Source organism: Anomalospiza imberbis, chromosome 11 (assembly GCF_031753505.1).
Source record: "Anomalospiza imberbis isolate Cuckoo-Finch-1a 21T00152 chromosome 11, ASM3175350v1, whole genome shotgun sequence".
In the NCBI taxonomy this organism is placed as follows: Eukaryota; Metazoa; Chordata; class Aves; order Passeriformes; family Viduidae; genus Anomalospiza; species Anomalospiza imberbis.
In genome coordinates, this window is record NC_089691.1 from 17,585,263 (window position 1) to 17,602,668 (window position 17,406).

At 39.4% G+C, this 17,406-nt stretch overlaps 1 protein-coding gene across 4 annotated transcripts in view; it reads right to left on the reverse strand.

Moving 5' to 3' along the window:
• The window catches only part of SUCLG2 (succinate-CoA ligase GDP-forming subunit beta), a 113,042-nt gene that overhangs the window by 8,116 nt on the left and 87,520 nt on the right, over positions 1-17,406 (reverse strand). Inside the window, exons 10-11 of one of the 4 annotated variants that reach the window (XR_011003124.1) lie at positions 1,056-1,176; positions 373-564 (exon numbers count right to left, since the gene is read on the reverse strand). Coding sequence is in view for 2 of the 4 variants with exons in the window: in XM_068202213.1 (XP_068058314.1) it covers positions 455-564; positions 1,056-1,176 (231 nt within the window). In the remaining 2 variants the exon portion in view is untranslated. Of the gene's footprint in view, positions 1-371; positions 565-1,054; positions 1,177-17,406 lie in introns of those variants that run through there. The other 3 variants (XM_068202213.1, XM_068202212.1, XR_011003125.1) reach the window with 3 other exon arrangements.

A 17,406-nucleotide genomic window follows, 5' to 3' on the forward strand; every position in this document is an offset into this window, starting at 1 on the left:
TTTCTCCTGAAACACAAAAGGAGCATCCCCCAAACCAAAAGGAGCATCCCCCAAACCAATCCGTGGGCACCCTGCATCCTCAGGAATCCTGGTGAGGGTAATTTTGGAAAAGTAAAAAGCCTGATGTACTCAGAAAGTGCTTTCCTCTCCCTTCTAGCACAGTGAGAAAACCACCTCAGTATTGCATCTCAGGTCCATAAGGGGATGCATTTCCTCCTTTCATCACCAATGCACAGTGACAGGACATTTTATGCTCTTTACACACACACAAACATGAATATGGATGGTTTTGAGTAAAAGGCCTTAAAACTCACCCAGAAATCCCTCTGTTTTCCAAACCTACTCGGCCAGAAAGAAATATTTTCAGTTTACCAGGGTTGTGTGCTGATTGCAATCAAGGCACTTCTCACTCAGTGGCAGAAGACTCTCCCTCCTTCGGGGCACTTCTCAGAAATTAGAGGCAGAACTCCACTCTCACTGCCATTAAAGTCTGTAACTGCCAAAGAGTCCTTGTCCTCCCCTCTCTATGGCTTTTTTGTTTCTTGTGAAACAATGCTGGATGCACTAAGGAAAAAATATTCCTTACCATTACCAAATCTTCTGTTTTTTATTAGGGTATTTGGGCAGAGGAACACGTTACAGTAATTTCTCTCTCAAAAATAATGTTTCTCACATCTTTCTTTTAATTGACACAGGTGTAAACTTAAAACTATATTTTGCTGCAGGTTTAGCAATAATAGATTTGCTTTCAGTAAAAAAAAAAAAGAAAAATAAGTACCTTCCAGTAAACATAAACTTGCAACAAAATAATTCCTATTTGCATTGCAAATCTTACAGGCAAACTCATAATGCTTCCATTGCAAAATTTCATTGCTTCCAGTATCATCAGAGTCCACAAATGCAGAAATATGAGTTTATTGGCTTCAGGTTGTGCATGGCTGAAGAATTGGACATATTCTTATTGTGTGGAAGCAATATGTTCAGGAGAAGAAGAAATTCTGAGTGAATTACTGAGAACCTGAGGGATGATTTTGTCTGAATCCAGCAGCACTCACCTTCCAGTCTGACCACCAGGGGTACTTTCAGCTCGAGCTCTTGGCAGGCTTTGGTGATACCATTGGCTATGATGGCACAGTTCACAATCCCACCAAATATGTTTACAAGGATTGCTTCAACCTGTAGGAAAGAAACCAGGAAGGAATTGAGTGGATGAATGCTTATGTTTTGACTTTGTTTTTTAAATAAACACAGGTAAAAGATCCAAACCAGGATACCAATTCCTCTCTGTCAGGCAGATTCTGATTTATGGAAGGTACAAGCTTCACCTCTGCACTCACAGAACTTGAGCCTCAGTCTATTGCTGCTCCAGTGTACAGCAGTGATTAATTATCTTGGTCTAAACTGGCATGGTAATTAATGTCATAATTAAAGTATTTACAAAAAAAAAAGGGGGAATTTCTACCTATAAATATAAATAAAAAGACCTTACACAATCTATAGTTTGATTATTTAAAAAATGTATTGAAAAATCATCAGAGGTTGGAGTTCAGAAAACACAGGGCATGAATGTGTGATGTACATGCAATGAAATATTCATGTGGACACTTCACAAAACAATCTGGATCTTCACTTTATCACAGGCACGACAGAGGAAAAGGTAATAAACTTGCCCTGACTTGATAAAGAGGAGTAAAAATCCCTTCTAATTAACAAGGAGAGGCATGTAATGAAGAGCATTCATTACAACAGGTAAACTGATAACCTCAAAAAACTGCTATTCATCAGTTTCTGGAAACTGCAATTTCTCCACCCGATTCACAATTAAATTGCCCTTCACAACACACAAGACATCAATACAAAAAATACATTAATATGGTTTCTTTCCACTTGGTAAGGCAGCAGAATATTAACCCAAGCCCATATTCCAGGCTCCCAACCATGCCTTATCATGTTGAGGACCCCACAGGGATGCAGCCCTGCTGCTCCTCATTGCACCCTGGGGCTCTCCCACAACATTTGGGGTGCTCTACAAGAAGTTTCACTGGGTGTCAGAAGCTTTGCCAGAATTGTGTTGACTCAAAACCCGAGAGGATAAAGAAGGGATTAGGTGTGAAGGAATGAAATATCACTGCATTGCACTGGTGCAGGATGTCAGCTGCAATTATGCTCAACTCACTGCACCACAGGAAGGGATTCACTGCCCAGCTCCAGGTAGCCAGGAAAATTCCCTGAGGCCACCCACGTTTAAATCAGGTTTTACATCTCTCCACTGACAGAATGTGACAATTCACTCCTGTGATGTGCACTCACACACAGTTCAGCACTGGCAGTAACACTGCCATCCACAGTACAAAAGGAAAACAAAACACCTCCACAATGCTTTACTTCCCATGACACCTTTCACTAGACCAGGTTGCTCTAAAGATGATCCAGTGCATTTTGAGTTCATGGAGCCTGTGTGTGGCTCATGGTATGGCTTCCTCATCCCAGGCAGAGCACAGGCACCAGAAGGAAATTTATAACCCAGTCAAACAAGTACATACAATTTAATTGATTTTGTAACTCTTCCTTATACTCATATTAAATGCATGCATTTAGCAGTTGAGGGTTTTCTGGATTTTCAGTTGGTGATGCCATTGCAGTTTTTTATTTCACCTTTGTGTTACAAAATCCTTAACTCTGCAGAAGCTACCAAGACTAAAACCATAGAAGACCCCTTCTCTGCCTCGTTCCCATTGCTTGTGCACACACAAACATTCCTGGTGTCAGCAGGTAAAACCTAAGAGGAAAAACAGAGCCCTTCCAACTCTTACCCCATTAACCCTTGTGGCAGAGACGTCTCAATGCAAAACATTTTGGTATTAAAACATCCTGGTGATGGATTCTAACAGTGGGACATGCCACAGACAGCACTCCACCCTTTCTAATACATCCTCCTAATTCAGGGACATTGCAGCAGACATGTGACAGATCAACTTAACCAAGTGTGTTTACATTATTAGAGATAAGGAGGAGGATTTTATGCCCGCTACAGATATTTTAATTCCTAGAGCAGACTTTTTCATTTAGGGATCTGCTTTTCAGCTTTCAAGCTGAATTCTAATCATGTCTTCTAATCCATTGGCAGCAAAAGAAAAAAAAAAAAAAGGAAGGAAATTAGATGCAGCTTGGATAATTGATGTTTGTGCGCTTGGCTTTAATAAAAATACACTGTTAAATTGGAGAGGAGTCTAAAAGGATTCAATCAATAAGAAACTGGATCAGGTAGGGAATTCGATCTTGGGTTTTATCGTAATCTTCCCAATAAGCCAGAAGATCAGTTCAAATGATGCTGAGATTCACTTCAATTCTGCTGAAATCTGTGAACATTGTTTATATATGCTTCTGTAGCCTGACTAGATCCTGCATTTCCAGCTGAAAGAACTTTAGCATTCAGACACAGTGGATGGATGAAGAGGTTTTCAGTGTTTCATGTGCACAGAGAATGCACTGTCTCTGTATTACTTAAGTCTGTGAGAAAAATAAACCTCCTGTAGCATATCAGAACCATTATATATCCACACGCTCAGCATCTAATGCCTATGGACTGCTAGAGAAATCAAGGAGAGGGCAAACTGCCTGCATACAAGACAGGTTACTAAACAGCATCATTATTCTAATAACCACTTTTACCTATCAGAATGCCTTATAAATGTTTTTTGTATTTCAGCAACATTGCTAAGGAAACAAAAGGTAGTAGCATATCCATGGGTCAAGCCTTTTTAATGCAGCATAACAACTGACAGATGTGAAATCCCCACAAAATGTACTTGCAACTGATTATGGATTCCTCTGGAGAAATAAGGGAATCCACAATGGCATGGAAACATCACCACCAGTGTTGGTAAAACCCCACAGTCTCCCAGGCCTCAGCACCAATGCTGGGAAGCCAAAGGAATGGAAACTGTGAGTGCTGCACTATCACTGTCTTCATGTTAGATTTGGTGTTAAATCTTTGCAAATACTGGAATAGCCAGTAATCCCACAGCTCCTAAGTGCTGTATGAACAGCTATGCAGACTCAGAGAGTATTTTCTCTATATATGAAAGTAAATATATTTATGGATAGCTATAGCTATGTAAAATCCATGTCACTTTATTACTAAAACTAATAGTTGCAATTTTCAGTCACTTTTTGGTAAAGTCAGCCTTGACAAAGCCTGCAATTCTGCTTTGAAGGTTTGGCACCAACAAAAGCCCCACACTGCAAATAAACAGAACTATGTACTAACCAAAGTAATGGTGTTAGGAGATCACTGCTAGAATTGTATTGGATCACCAACACGATCCACAAGGCTACCAGGTTCCACAAAACTAAGAGCATTTGAGGTAGAGCAGAAGCAGCTTTCTAAAATCAGATGGAGTGTGTGTGCATTTACTATATTCTCTTATCATTATTTTCTCTAAAAATGTTCCCAGCCTTAACATAACGCAGGCTGAGATGTGCTCATCACACACTTAAGGCTGAATAGAGGCAGCACCATAAAGCATTCCACCTTTCCACAGCCCATCTATAAATCCATACTGGGGCACCTCTGGCTGTCTGCTGACCTGAGCCTCACCAACCACACCAGCCCTGCATGCAAAAACAGAGAGGACAAAAGCTTCACGCTGGCAAGCTGTTGTTTCTATTTCCCACTTCTGCTGCCACCACAGAACAACTACGACAGGTGTAGGATTACAGCGTGCTGCAGCACCAACAGGTCCTTCCTACAAGGCAAACTGAAGCTCACATAAAGCAGACATCCAAACACGGATGCAGTTTAACTTAGATGAGGTTCCATCTGTTCCATGACCCAGACATGGGCAGCCCCATTAAGTTGTCCTGCTTTCCCTCTCTCTCCCCAACTCATAAACATCCCCTCTCCTGTGCCTAATTTCTGCTCAAGTATTTTTGAGAACCTTTTTCACAATCCTCCCCACATTATCTCATCTGATGACATTAAAGACCTGCAACAGTTTCCAGTTATTCACAGTGTCCCATGCATGCCCTGAGACTTTGTATTCACCTCTTCAGAGAGATGCATGAACGTTCAGAGAGTGAACTATAAATACTATAAAATACTATATTTACCAATATAATCTCTGACCTTGCTGGAAATTGTGACTTTGAAGTTCAATCCATGTATTTTAGAAGAAAACAAGCTATTCAGCAACTGTCAGTAAAACTACAGCTGCAGCGCATTAAAAACTGCACTAGCAATGAACGTGCTCATGGTTTGTCTGTTGAAGTCTGTAAAAAAATACCTTTTATTTCAAGCAAACTGAATTAATTTATTGACCCCTCCTAACTCTTTCATCAGCTAGAAGTGTACTCAGACAGTATGAAGCAGATTGAATTAGTCACGTTTCCTTCTCCAGGATGCCACAGGGCACACCTTGTGGGAGACAGTGGGTTTGCATGGTACATCTGGCAAACATGGTCCTGCCTGGAGGCTCCCAGCATTTTCTGAGTTTAAAACATGCATCATGTATCCCAGTCTTTCTGGTCAGCAGAGTCATATTTTGTGTCTACAAAAGCACATTCTTTTACCAAATGAAGTCATTAAATTGCCAGGAGATGAATAGGAAAAGCAAGCTGGCAGCTCACTGCCAGGCATCTGTTTCTTCCCTCATCCCTTCAACAGAACAAACACCGGTGGAAGGATGATGGATCACTCAAACACGTCCCAGACTGGGGGATGCTCACATTGCTGGATGCTGGGACACAAGCAGTGAAGATCCAGATGTGCTCCCAGCCCAGGGAGGGAGAGTGAAGGTGCTGTCACCTACAGCTGGACCCAGACACCCAGTACTGCAAACATCCAGCAGCCTGACAAACACTGTCACATAAAACTTTTATATTCAATCCATTCTGATTTTCAGAGATGTTTTACACCTCAAATCCCAGGGAATCCCAGTTAAAAGAAGGGTATTGCCTTTTAAGAGGTGAATAGCAACATTGGGAAAAAAACCAAACCACTGGGTAAATTGGGATACACAGTTCTTCACTTTGAGTCTAATGTAATGCATTTAATCCTTCCTACTAGTCCACTGGTGTTCAATATTAATTCATTCATAGTTTGCCAAATTTGTTTCAATGTGAAAGAAGCAGATTATATCCAATTCTCAGTACAAAGTAATAAAATGCCCACACTTGCGTCTTCACTCTTTATCCTTCTGCTCCAACAGATAAGTCAGATGCAAACATTTTTATATATCTCTGTATTATTACAGCTTGGACCACAGGTCAAATGTAACTTTTTCTTATTTGGTTTTGAAATATTACTCTAATCCTCTATCATTTTATATCAGAGAACATTTACAGTTCATTTGAAAATAAAGATTAAGCTTTCTGTATCTGAGCAGTATGAAAGATTTACAAACACAAAAACATTTGCTTAAAACACCCACTAGAGGACAGTGCAATTCAATGCGGAAAAGGGATATAAAAATCTCTTTGGAGAGGAGAGCAGGGTTATTTTTTTCTACTTAAAGCCAAACAATATGATTTAACTCTATAAAAATTATGCAGAATATCATTCTGCCTCTTTGGGATGGAACTTTGAAAGTCTGAAAGTGAGAAGTTTAAAGAGAAAGAGGTTGGATCAACAAACAGCAAAGCAGGAAAGCTTGCAGTCAGGTGAAGAAATACTGATACAATACAATTTTGAATGTCTTTCACTATTCTAAAACAGGTCAAGGTTTCAAATTCACTGGCAATGCACTCTCTTTCCCTGGAAGGAAAGGAACTTTGATGAACCTCCAAAACACAATTTAGATTTTTCTGTTTGGGGCACCCCAACTGCTAGGTAGGAAAAGCAGATTAAGGATTTTGCCCAAAGCTATTTTTTGGTCTGTAGTCAAGACGTTCCTGAGCAATGCAAATCTCACTGAGAGCAAATACCTGGTTCTGCCACATCCCACTGTGGTATGTGAAGCCCCTTGGATGGCAGGCGAGAGGACAGGCACTGGAGGGAAGCCTTTTTGAAATGTAGCTCCTTTAGTGCCATGCTAAGAGTCCCAAATGCCACATTTTTGCAAAGTCAAAGCTTTGTAGGTCCAGTTTCTGGTGTGCTGAAACAGCCACCTACAGTTTTCAGTCCTTCCTGCTTACAGCAAATTCAGGAACTAGAACAGGACAGGAATTTATTGGCATTTGCTGGTTTGAAAACAATTCAGCAACAATCCTCTGCTAACTGAGCAGATTCCAGGGTGTGGTCCTTCCTTGGGGTATGGAAAACAGGCAGGCCAGGAGGGGTCTGCAGCAGGGAGAGCTGTGCTGCTCTCCAATACCAAAGATACCCCCCAGAATGGACCACCAGGAACATCCCTGCTGTGGGATTTTGTCTTAATTCTCTGTAGCACTGACACAAAAATAAAAATTAAGGGATCAGAGCGCATTAATGGAATGAGATGAAACAACGACTGGCAAATTACACATCAGAGTACCACAGTGGAAACAGTCCCCAGAGACTCTCCTTCATTCCTTTGCCCAGCTCCAAGTAGTGCATGTTTCGGGAACAGAAGTATTCCAATTCCATAAACACAGCCTCCTCCAAATTCCAAAATATCATGGCAGGCAGCAATGTGATCTCAGGAACATGCATTTCAATGCATTTCAGTGAGAAGTCACATGCCAAGCCTGTTTTGGGAAGGTTTCCTCCTCTGCAGGACACACACTCTGTCCCCACTGAGCCCTGGCACAAACACATCCATCACAATAATCCATCATTCCCTTGGTATGGGATCAGTCTGAGATGTATTTAGGGAGCTGCAAAGCATCCCCTGCTTCCTGTGCCTCTGCTCCCACCTGGCCAGGCCTCAGTCAGGTCCTGCCAGAAGCCACATCCCCCCAACATTAACACAGAGCAGAGTTAATTAATCCCACTTCATGATCCAGGCAGAGCAGGCGAGTGCCTGCAGCCATGCAGGCATGTTCTTTCACTGATAGGAAGCAAAACCAGCTCCTAATAGAATCCTTATTTATGATAATAAGGGAAAAGAAAAAAGAGAAGGAAAATAAAAGATTGAGACCACAAAGTACCATTCTGAAGTGTACTTGAGAATAAAAGCCTTTAGTACTGTTTTGGGGACATAATGCAGCAGGTAGTTGATAGAAAAATATTATTTTTGGTGCAAATATGGTGGGACAACTTTTCTACCAGATCATGGGTATTTGGAATAAATTTGTTCTGACCCTCTTTTAAACATCTGAGCTTCAATGTGATGAGCCCCTGGATGAGCAGAGCAGACTTCAGAACAATCCAGGAAAGACAGCTGGTATTGTTGTCTTCCACTTATTGCCAGACCGAAAAAACCACACATCATCAGCTCTTGTGTGTCAGATGAGAGCACAGTATTTCAGATTGCCTTTCAATTCCTCTTTGTGCACCCAGAACTAAGGGCAGTTGCATGTTTGGGCCTGATTTGGGGGCTAGTAATCCAGCAGAACCAAGAGGCACACACACCACCCCTCTTCAGGCAGCAGCAGTGCACACTGGTCATGAAATACTCAGGGAGCTCCTACTGACTGCTCCATATTAGCATGGTAAGTTATAGACACCCTCCAAACCCACTCATCCAAGGCAGTTTATACAGCAGCATGACTGCAAGTAGCTCCTCCACAACAGCAAAGTCTATAAAAATTGATCCAATATTTGCTGAATTTTGCCTCTGCACTTCAGATTAATTTCTCAGAGGCGCATCATACACTTTCTCTAATGTTTTTACTGTCTGAAGTTTCAATTAGATTTTTGCTAAGCAATAATCAGCTTTCTGAAAAATAATGCAGCAGTGGCATCATTACTGAAGCATGTGATGCAGGAGGTGGCAACGTGTCCCTGTTACTCCAGCAACATGATCTGCCCTGGGGTGCCTCTGTGTGCAGTTTCATCATCCTTTATGGTGTGTTAAAAGGCAAAAAGGTCAGACAAGTTTAAATCATTTGAACTAACTGCAATATTCCTCAAAAGTGGGAGCACCTGGAGAGTGGATATATGGATATATGTGATGGATATATGGGCATCATGGATATATGATGAAATGGAGCTGGTGCAGGATCCAACGTGTGGGCTGCTGCCAGATGAGTTGTTCCAAGAGAAAGTCACACTGGATGGTGTGTTGTGGTGTGTGGCAGCACCTGGCAAATTACCAAAGCCAATGCTGTTAAATGGCACAATCACAAATATCCACAACAAGGCCTGACTAAACAGAAATGCTGATTGGATCACTTTCTGTACAAGACTTTCTGTTTAGCTCAACAGCCAGTTAAAAATGTGTGTATTATCAGTTTGGAGACATCTCAAGGTGTGCCTTCTCTCTTCCTTCTGGCTTGACTTTCTCCTAAGTCCAGCTGGAATGTGCCTTGCTCCAAACAGAGAGGTACTTCATAATTCAGGCAAGGAAAAAAGCAAAACCAAACCACCAAAAACCAAAGCCCCACTAAGATCAGAAATCTTGACGTGAGTAATATTTGAGGTCCACTAGTGAAATTTATTTCCTGAAACAGAAAATCACCAGAACCTATCTTTATTTCCTCCTTAGAAATAGCCTTAGAAATAAAAATACTATGTTTATTTGGAGTATCAAAGTACTAAGTAAAAGTGCCCATCACAAGGGAGAAGAGAGATGAAGAACAGTTATTCTTGTGCTCTAAAAAGACTTGGGATCTTCCTTTTTGTTACCTGAGAAACATCCCTGACTTCTACTCCCCATGCAGAAGAGAATGAAATGCTACAGAAGCTACTATCTAGGTCAGGCTGTATTTCTTAGTGAGACAATGGAAACTTTTAAAAAGGAATTCTGTGCTTCAAGAAGCTTAATTAAAGTACAAAAATGCACTGTCATGGGTACTGAACTGCATATATACATGCGAAATCTCCAAATAATTAAAACACGTTCTTTTACGGTAACATTGTAGTCATCAAAAACGTGAATTGCTGTCCTCATTAGGTTCCAAATTACTACCACATAAAAATCAGCTCACTTTCAACATGTAGTAAACCAAAGCAGAACTAGTAAAACACAGAAAGGTACTTGGAAGAGTGATAAAGACACTGGATAATATTTGTATTCAGAATATTCTAAATAAACCACAACTTTCCATCTTAACAAAGGAAACAGAAGGAGGATTCAAGGAGCAAGGGAAAAAGTGAACCAGGCTCATTCATTTTTTACCTGCCTCCAGGTAGTTTTATTTCTTAGTCCTTAATTCTTGAAATGAGACAGTGAAAATACAAAAGGGGTCCTTTTACTGTTATTTTCAGATACAGCATACAGCCATAGTTAGAAATGCTGCCAAAGGATATTGGCTATGTCCAAAGCTTATATGAGTTGAGAATATACAGCAACAAATTGCTGGAAAGAAAACAACCAAAGACTTGTAAATACAAGAGTATCAAAGATCACTAGGAAGCATCCTCAGACACTTGTCCTCTTCTTGTGCTCCTCTTTACCTGCCTCTGGCTGCTGCTGGAGAAAACAGACCAGATCAAGACAGGTCCCAGTCTTACTCAATGCAGTTGCACTCTTTCAGTAAAGCACAGTTTACATTTCTTTAATATATCTATGCAACCCTTTTTTAAATTAAATCACAAAATAGTTGGTGTCTGAGTCATATGTTCCTTTATCAGCATCACTGATTACAAAACTGTCTGATCTCAGCAGTTACCACATAGCATCAATCAGGAACGTGGCACTGGACAAGTGATTTGTGATTTTGATTACTTCTCCTTTTTATTTTAGTACAATTAATTCCCTTCTCTTTCCTATCCTTTCGAGGATCAGATCCCAATCAGAAGATGGGAACAGAAATTAATGCCTATGACCTTGTCCACATGTGGAACAAGCTAAAGAAGAGCTCATGTGTCCTCTTCCTCTTGCTTCATCCAGCCTCTGGTTCTCAACCAGAGGGGGAAAAGCTTGTTCCTCTCCAGATGGAACACGGCCCAAGTAGAATTAGGAAATTCTCCTCCCACCTTGGTAAACTCAGGCTGCAACATTCCCTGACCACCCAGCAGCTCGTGCTTTTCCCAGTGGTCACCAACAGGACTTGCTGCCACCTCAACATCAGAGAGAATTTTAGTTCCAGAAATGCCTCTTCCAAAGGCTGGCATTATATATTAAAGACATTCAGCTCTGGACAGGACTGCTGAAAGACAGAGAATGATCTTTATCTTCCACAAGGTTTATATAAAGGAATTTAAACAAAAAAAAAAAAAAAAAAAAAGAAAAAGTGCCAGTTTAAAAATTAATGATCAGTAATAACATCCCCACTAAGATGCGAAGCTAAGAACTATATTATTGCAAAATGGGATGACTCAGGAGTTGACAAAGGGGTTCTACATACTTTTTTGGACTGTCTTGCTACTTGCAAAATCATAAAATGCAACTTAACATTTTTTCCTTGTAGCAAAGGGGAAAAGATTGGCCTGAATTGTTGACAAGTAAAAATCAGTGATGTCACCTCAGTCTTCCTAATAATTTAACCTACCATCTTCATCTTTACTAAACTTTTTTCACCTATTTTCTATATTAAGAAAGGAATCACCTTCAAAGAAATAATTATTCGATAATAATCTCCCATTCACTTTTCACAAGTTTATCAAAGTATCTTGTAATAAAACCAGAACTGAATGTCTTAGCTGCAAACCCAAAGTGATATAATCAGCAAATCTCAACTGTGAAAGAAGTTATAGAGCTACATTAAGAAACAGATGGAGTGAGCCTAAAACAATCACAGATAAGCCAGCATAAAGGAACTTAACTTTAGATTAATCAAGGTTGAGATGCTCAAGGCAACCATGGGGAGTCAAGCACATTAAAATTAACAGGAGATGCATGTAAATCACAGGCTGCTTCTTATATCTCACCCCAGTTCTGTACAGAACAACACATGGAATTGTAGGTGTCCCTATTAACTATATTCCCTTGCTTTACAAGTGATTTTGCAGTATGGTCAAGGAAAAGATCTATCTCAAAAAATGGCTCTCCTAGACTTGTTAACTTCAATGAGAATTGGAAAAAGCTTATGAGGATTTAAAACTCCCACATTAAATTGCAAAAAAAAAAAGTCAGAACAAGCCTCAAATGTACACTCTCATAACACTTGAAACTAAGCATGAAGAAAACAAACAAATAGCCAGCACATAGTCAGTTATACAACCAACCACATTTCACACAGCCAAAAGCTGTCACTTGGCTTCAGTAGCACTTTTTCTAAATTCAGATTTTCTGCTGGGTATTGGCATCTTCAACGCAGTTCCTTGGTGTAGGATTCCAAAGGTATAAAGAGGCAACTCACAAATAAAAATTAATTCAGAACCTTAATATAGTGCAAAATTCAATGTCAATATTTAATGCTAAGCACAGAAGTCCAGCAGTGTCTCATACCTTTTATCTCAAAATCAGATGAGCAAGTACATCCAAACAGATTACTTATTCAACAGTTTGAGGGCATAAAAGTAAAGTTGCACACTTATATCTTCACATGGTGACTTTTTTTTTTTAATTTCCTCCTGCATGATCCACAAAAAGGAAAAATTCCCATTATTAGAATAAATTTCCTCACCTGAGAAACATAGCGCGTTTTCCAATACACACAGTACCAAGACAAACTCGTGATCTGGGCTAAACTGTATAGAAGTGAATTAAAAGTCCATATTTCAAAAGAAAACAATGCAAATGGTTATAACCAGGGAAATTATTGCAGGCAGAAACAGTTTAATGCATGCATTGCATGTACTTTTTGTTAATTACTTTTTAAGTACTTACACACAGTAGTGGCTAAAGAGGAATTACATAAAAGGGAGATTACATAAAAACATTTCCAAGTGGGTGTTTCATGCTGAGCCACAGTCTGAAATAGCAGTGCTGATTAACCAGGACAGCCTTGGCTTCCCTTCCAAGGCCTTTAATGGCCCACCATAATCTCAGTCACAGAATGGCTTGGGCTGGAAGGGAACTTGAAGGGCATCTCATTCCAATCTCCCTGCCATGGGCAGGGACATCTGCCACTATCCCAGGTTGCTTCAAGCCCTGTCCAACCTGGCCTTGGACACTTCCAGGGATCCAGGAGCAGCCACAGCTGCTCTGGGCAACCTGTGCCAGGGTCTTGCCACCCTCCTGGGAACAAGTGATTTCTTATATCTGATCTCAAAGCACCATCTCTTAGTTTAAAGCCATTCCCCTTTGTCCTGTCCCTCCATCCCTTGTCCCGTCCCTCTCCAGCTCTCTTGCAGCCCTTTTGGGCACTGGAAGATGCTTTAAGATCTCCCTGGAGCCTCCTCCTCTCCAGGCTGAACAACCCCAGCTCTCTCAGTCTGTCTTCATAGCAGGGATGCTCCAGCACTCAGATCCTCTTTGTGGCCCTCCTCTGGACTTTCCCACCTTTTCTTTTTTTCAAGCAGCAACAGCATAGGTTCCTGCCTAGATTCTGTCTGGCCAGGTGATGACTGAACTGCTTTGCTACAAGTCCCTGTTCCAGATGTCCTTTTTTTGCATGGAACACATCACAAATGCATTTGTGTGAGACGTCAGCCCAAAGAGTTCTACCATACTTTGGGGAACCAACACATAGTCAAGGAACTTGAACTGAAATAGCATTTCCTGAATTTGCTATTTGATTTGATAAAGCCATCTCCCAGTGAAGTGTGGACATGCTACAAACCTCAAGCTGAGCACTCTTCAAAGCCAAGATACCCTGCAGCACTCTCAACAGCTCTCACCTCAGTGACACCTTCAAGTGTTTACACAGAGCAAACAAAAAGACTCTGGTTTACTTCTGCCTAATTAAAATGTTTTAAAAGAATTTAATTATAAAATGCCAAACTACACAAATGCAAAGATCTTTCCTACAGAGAATTAGTGATGAATTGAATGATTTTTTTTTAATCAAACTGTTGGCAAGCGGTGTGGGTTTCCTGTTTGTAAACAACCATATGAATGCTAAATATATTTATTCACAACTTGACACGAAATACAGCTCTGTAATTAATCATTTCCCTATCTAAGTCAGAAAAAATAAACGCCCAAACTTGTACCCCCTCTTATTATGAAATAGTCAGTTACACATAAATGAATAATTATCTGAATTATCAACTATCTACAGATGTGCAGCTCTTTTCAGCCCAGACAATGGCGTTCCCCTGATGCAAACTGCTAATCCCACACACATTCTCTTATTCTTTGTTTAAAGTGAGAAAATCCCCTTACTTATTAAATACGCTCAATCATGGGCTATTAAAGCTATTGTTTCAGGTTATCTATTAATTGCAGGCTCCCCTGTCTATATTCACTGCTAAGATGCCACCCTTTTTATAAATTGAAAAATGCCTGCCTGAGTGGGTAAAATGTTAAAGGCCATGGGTTAAGACTAATTCTGAAAAATAAGGTAAGCCTTAAGCTGTGAAAAGTTGTCACTGGAATTAACTGCTTGAAATCCTGTTTTATTTTGAGAGGTTGAGTTTCAGACATAAAAAAATACTCAGCAGAACTTATTTAATTTCAGGCTTAAATAATTTGCAAGAATATTTTGTTTTCTATAGCAACAAGATGTTTAGATCTGAAAGGCTGTATGATTGCACTCCCTGTAAGACCTGATTTTAATCTTCTGGAATGCCAACAATTAGCAGTCAATATGAAGACACAGGAAACCATATTGCTCATGGGAAAAGACTAAATTCTTTGTGGGAATATTAAATTAATCCAAAATAGATCAGAAACGTAATCCGCTGCTTGAATACGGTTCTGAATGTAATGGCAGCATTTGTATGCTTTTTTTCTCCACTTAATAGGAAAAATAAATGTACAAGATCTTTACAAGCTCAGTACATCCAAATAGAATAAAAGTAATATGCAGTCATAGTGACCAAGTGACATCTTTGACAGACAAAAAAAGTGCTGGTAAAATAAACAAACAAAAAGCTACAACACACACAACACAGGACATGGAAGATGTGCCAAGACCCAGACTAGAACAGCATGATGCCACCTACTTCTAAAAGATCTTCTGCATCATAGTGAACCTCAAAATAACAAAACACCACATTTCTTACAGATTGAGTGTGAGATTGCTCCAGAAATGTAATACAGTAACTTAAGAATCAATGATTTTGTTTAGATACCTGTAAGTCATGGACAGTTTTGCCTTGGTGTGATGGGAAGAGAAGTGGGAAAGGCGGAGAAACAATTTCACTTTATAATCCATGAAGTCAACAAGAATGATTCTTGAGTAACAACAGATAATGAAACATTCATTATCAAAGTTTCACTTCGTTGTTTGTCTTCAGTGTCTGCAGCTGACAGATACACTCATTTATAATCCTCTGCCAGTTGCAAACTGGCAAATGCTTTTGAATTAGTCCCTAGACTTGAGCCTACAAATTTAATTGTTTCCACAAACAACTGGGCAATGTTTCAAGACTTTGCTTCAAGACACCCAAAAAGTCCTACACCGTGCCTAACAGAAAAACCAACGGGCTGTTCCTTGGCATTCCCTGGAATGCTGGATATGTTCAGAATTAAACACCACCTGGATGAAAAATTTAAGAAGTATCAAAAGTAATGTATCAAGAAAATCTCTTTTCTCTAAAATCTTCTGACTAGTTCCAATTTTGATCCAAATTAGAAGCATATCTAAACCTCCAAGGACTTTCATTAAGTGATCCAAATAATTTTTGTGTGTGTTTAAATCTGCTCTACTGTATGTACTTCACCAGAAACGCTTTAAACAGAGTGAAAACTGCTGTTCATATCAATGAAGAAAAATGTTCTCCTCAGTTTTGTTACAAAACTAAGAGTGAAACACTATTGAAACTGCATAAAGAAAAATTTATACTTAAAAAGAAAAAAAAATCAACTAATTAAAGCCGAGGTAAATGGCACAGTGATGACTGCATTGCTCCTTTCATTTGGGACTATTCTGATCATACGGGATTAAATAGATTGTTCACAAAATCCTCTATAAGGACATGATCAAAGCTATCTCAGAAACACAATGATTACCAGTCACAACTCCAGGCAATACATTGCTGCAGACAAAATTGATGTAAACCAGAAATGAGAAGCACTGGAAAAATGTGATAGGTCCCCGTTGAAACAGTCAGTACATCTCTCATAAATACTCAAATGCTTTACAGTCATTATTTCTTGTTTTTTAAACCAGATTACAAACCCCAAATATTTGATTCACAGTATATCAAGAGGCCTTGGAATTCAGAATTAAAGAATGAACTGTGTCAGCAAATTATGGCCCCTCATACATTAAGACTGAAATGCAGAAGCATTTGTAAAGGTCCCTTTGCTGGAGGTTGCCAAAAGAGTAACTCAATGTAGAAGAAAGAGCTTTGCCAGAGATTAAGAACAAGACAAGCTGGATTTGGAAAGCAAAGTGCAAATTGAAAACAGTCAGTTTTCACTTGAGCAGATATATACCAGCGTATCTCTAGAAGTTTAATTTAAAAAATGTCAAAGTTCTCTAGAAAGGTGAGGGGTGATACAACCAGTGGTCTGAAGAAAGCAAATTAACTGATTATAGCGGATGGAAAACAGAAGGAACAACAATACAACAATATTGAAATTATCTGATGTACCAGTTCCTGCACTCTTTCACCTGTGAATTAATTCCTCTGCTCAAGTAGAGCAGTGAGATTAATGTACATGGGAGTGGTTTACTCATCCTGCCCAAAAAACCAAAACCTGCTCAAAGCTCAGATGATCAAGTTTGGATAACAAAGCACCAAAATACACAAGGAAAATTCTTCATTTTTCTATAGGTTTACAAATATTCAGTTCAGCAGAGATAAGAACAGATCTCATGCAGAACTTCATTGCAATGGATTGAAATGTAAACAGGTGTGGTACTTGACAGAGCCAACAACATAAATATACTTGTATTTAATTAATCCTTATCCAATGAATATATTCACTCATTCACATAAAGAAAACATGCTTTTATAGTCACCAGTATCAAAAGTACAAAAATACATTAAACAATTTAAAATAAGCCATTGCTATTAAATTATAATCTTACATCCATCATTACAAATATATTTAACCACTCCAAGCATATAGGTTTTATAATTGAAAAGTCAACACAACATTTTAGTAAACTTAAAAAAAATATTTCAGGAAATCTGAATAAGATGTTTTATTTTTGGTTTGTAATTGCCTCTTCAGGGGTTTCTTTAGCCCTTCTCTTTTAATTAGCCATCTGTTAAAGGTTATTATCAGAGATATAATAACAAGTAGAGATGACAATTCTGATCCACATTGGCAATATTTTTGCTCATGTCCTGTGTTTATTGATTCTGTATTCTTTTCCTTCAAGGATGGGCACTTGAAGTACAGCAAACTCAGAGCATTGGTGTTTCAAAGGAGGCTTAGCCAG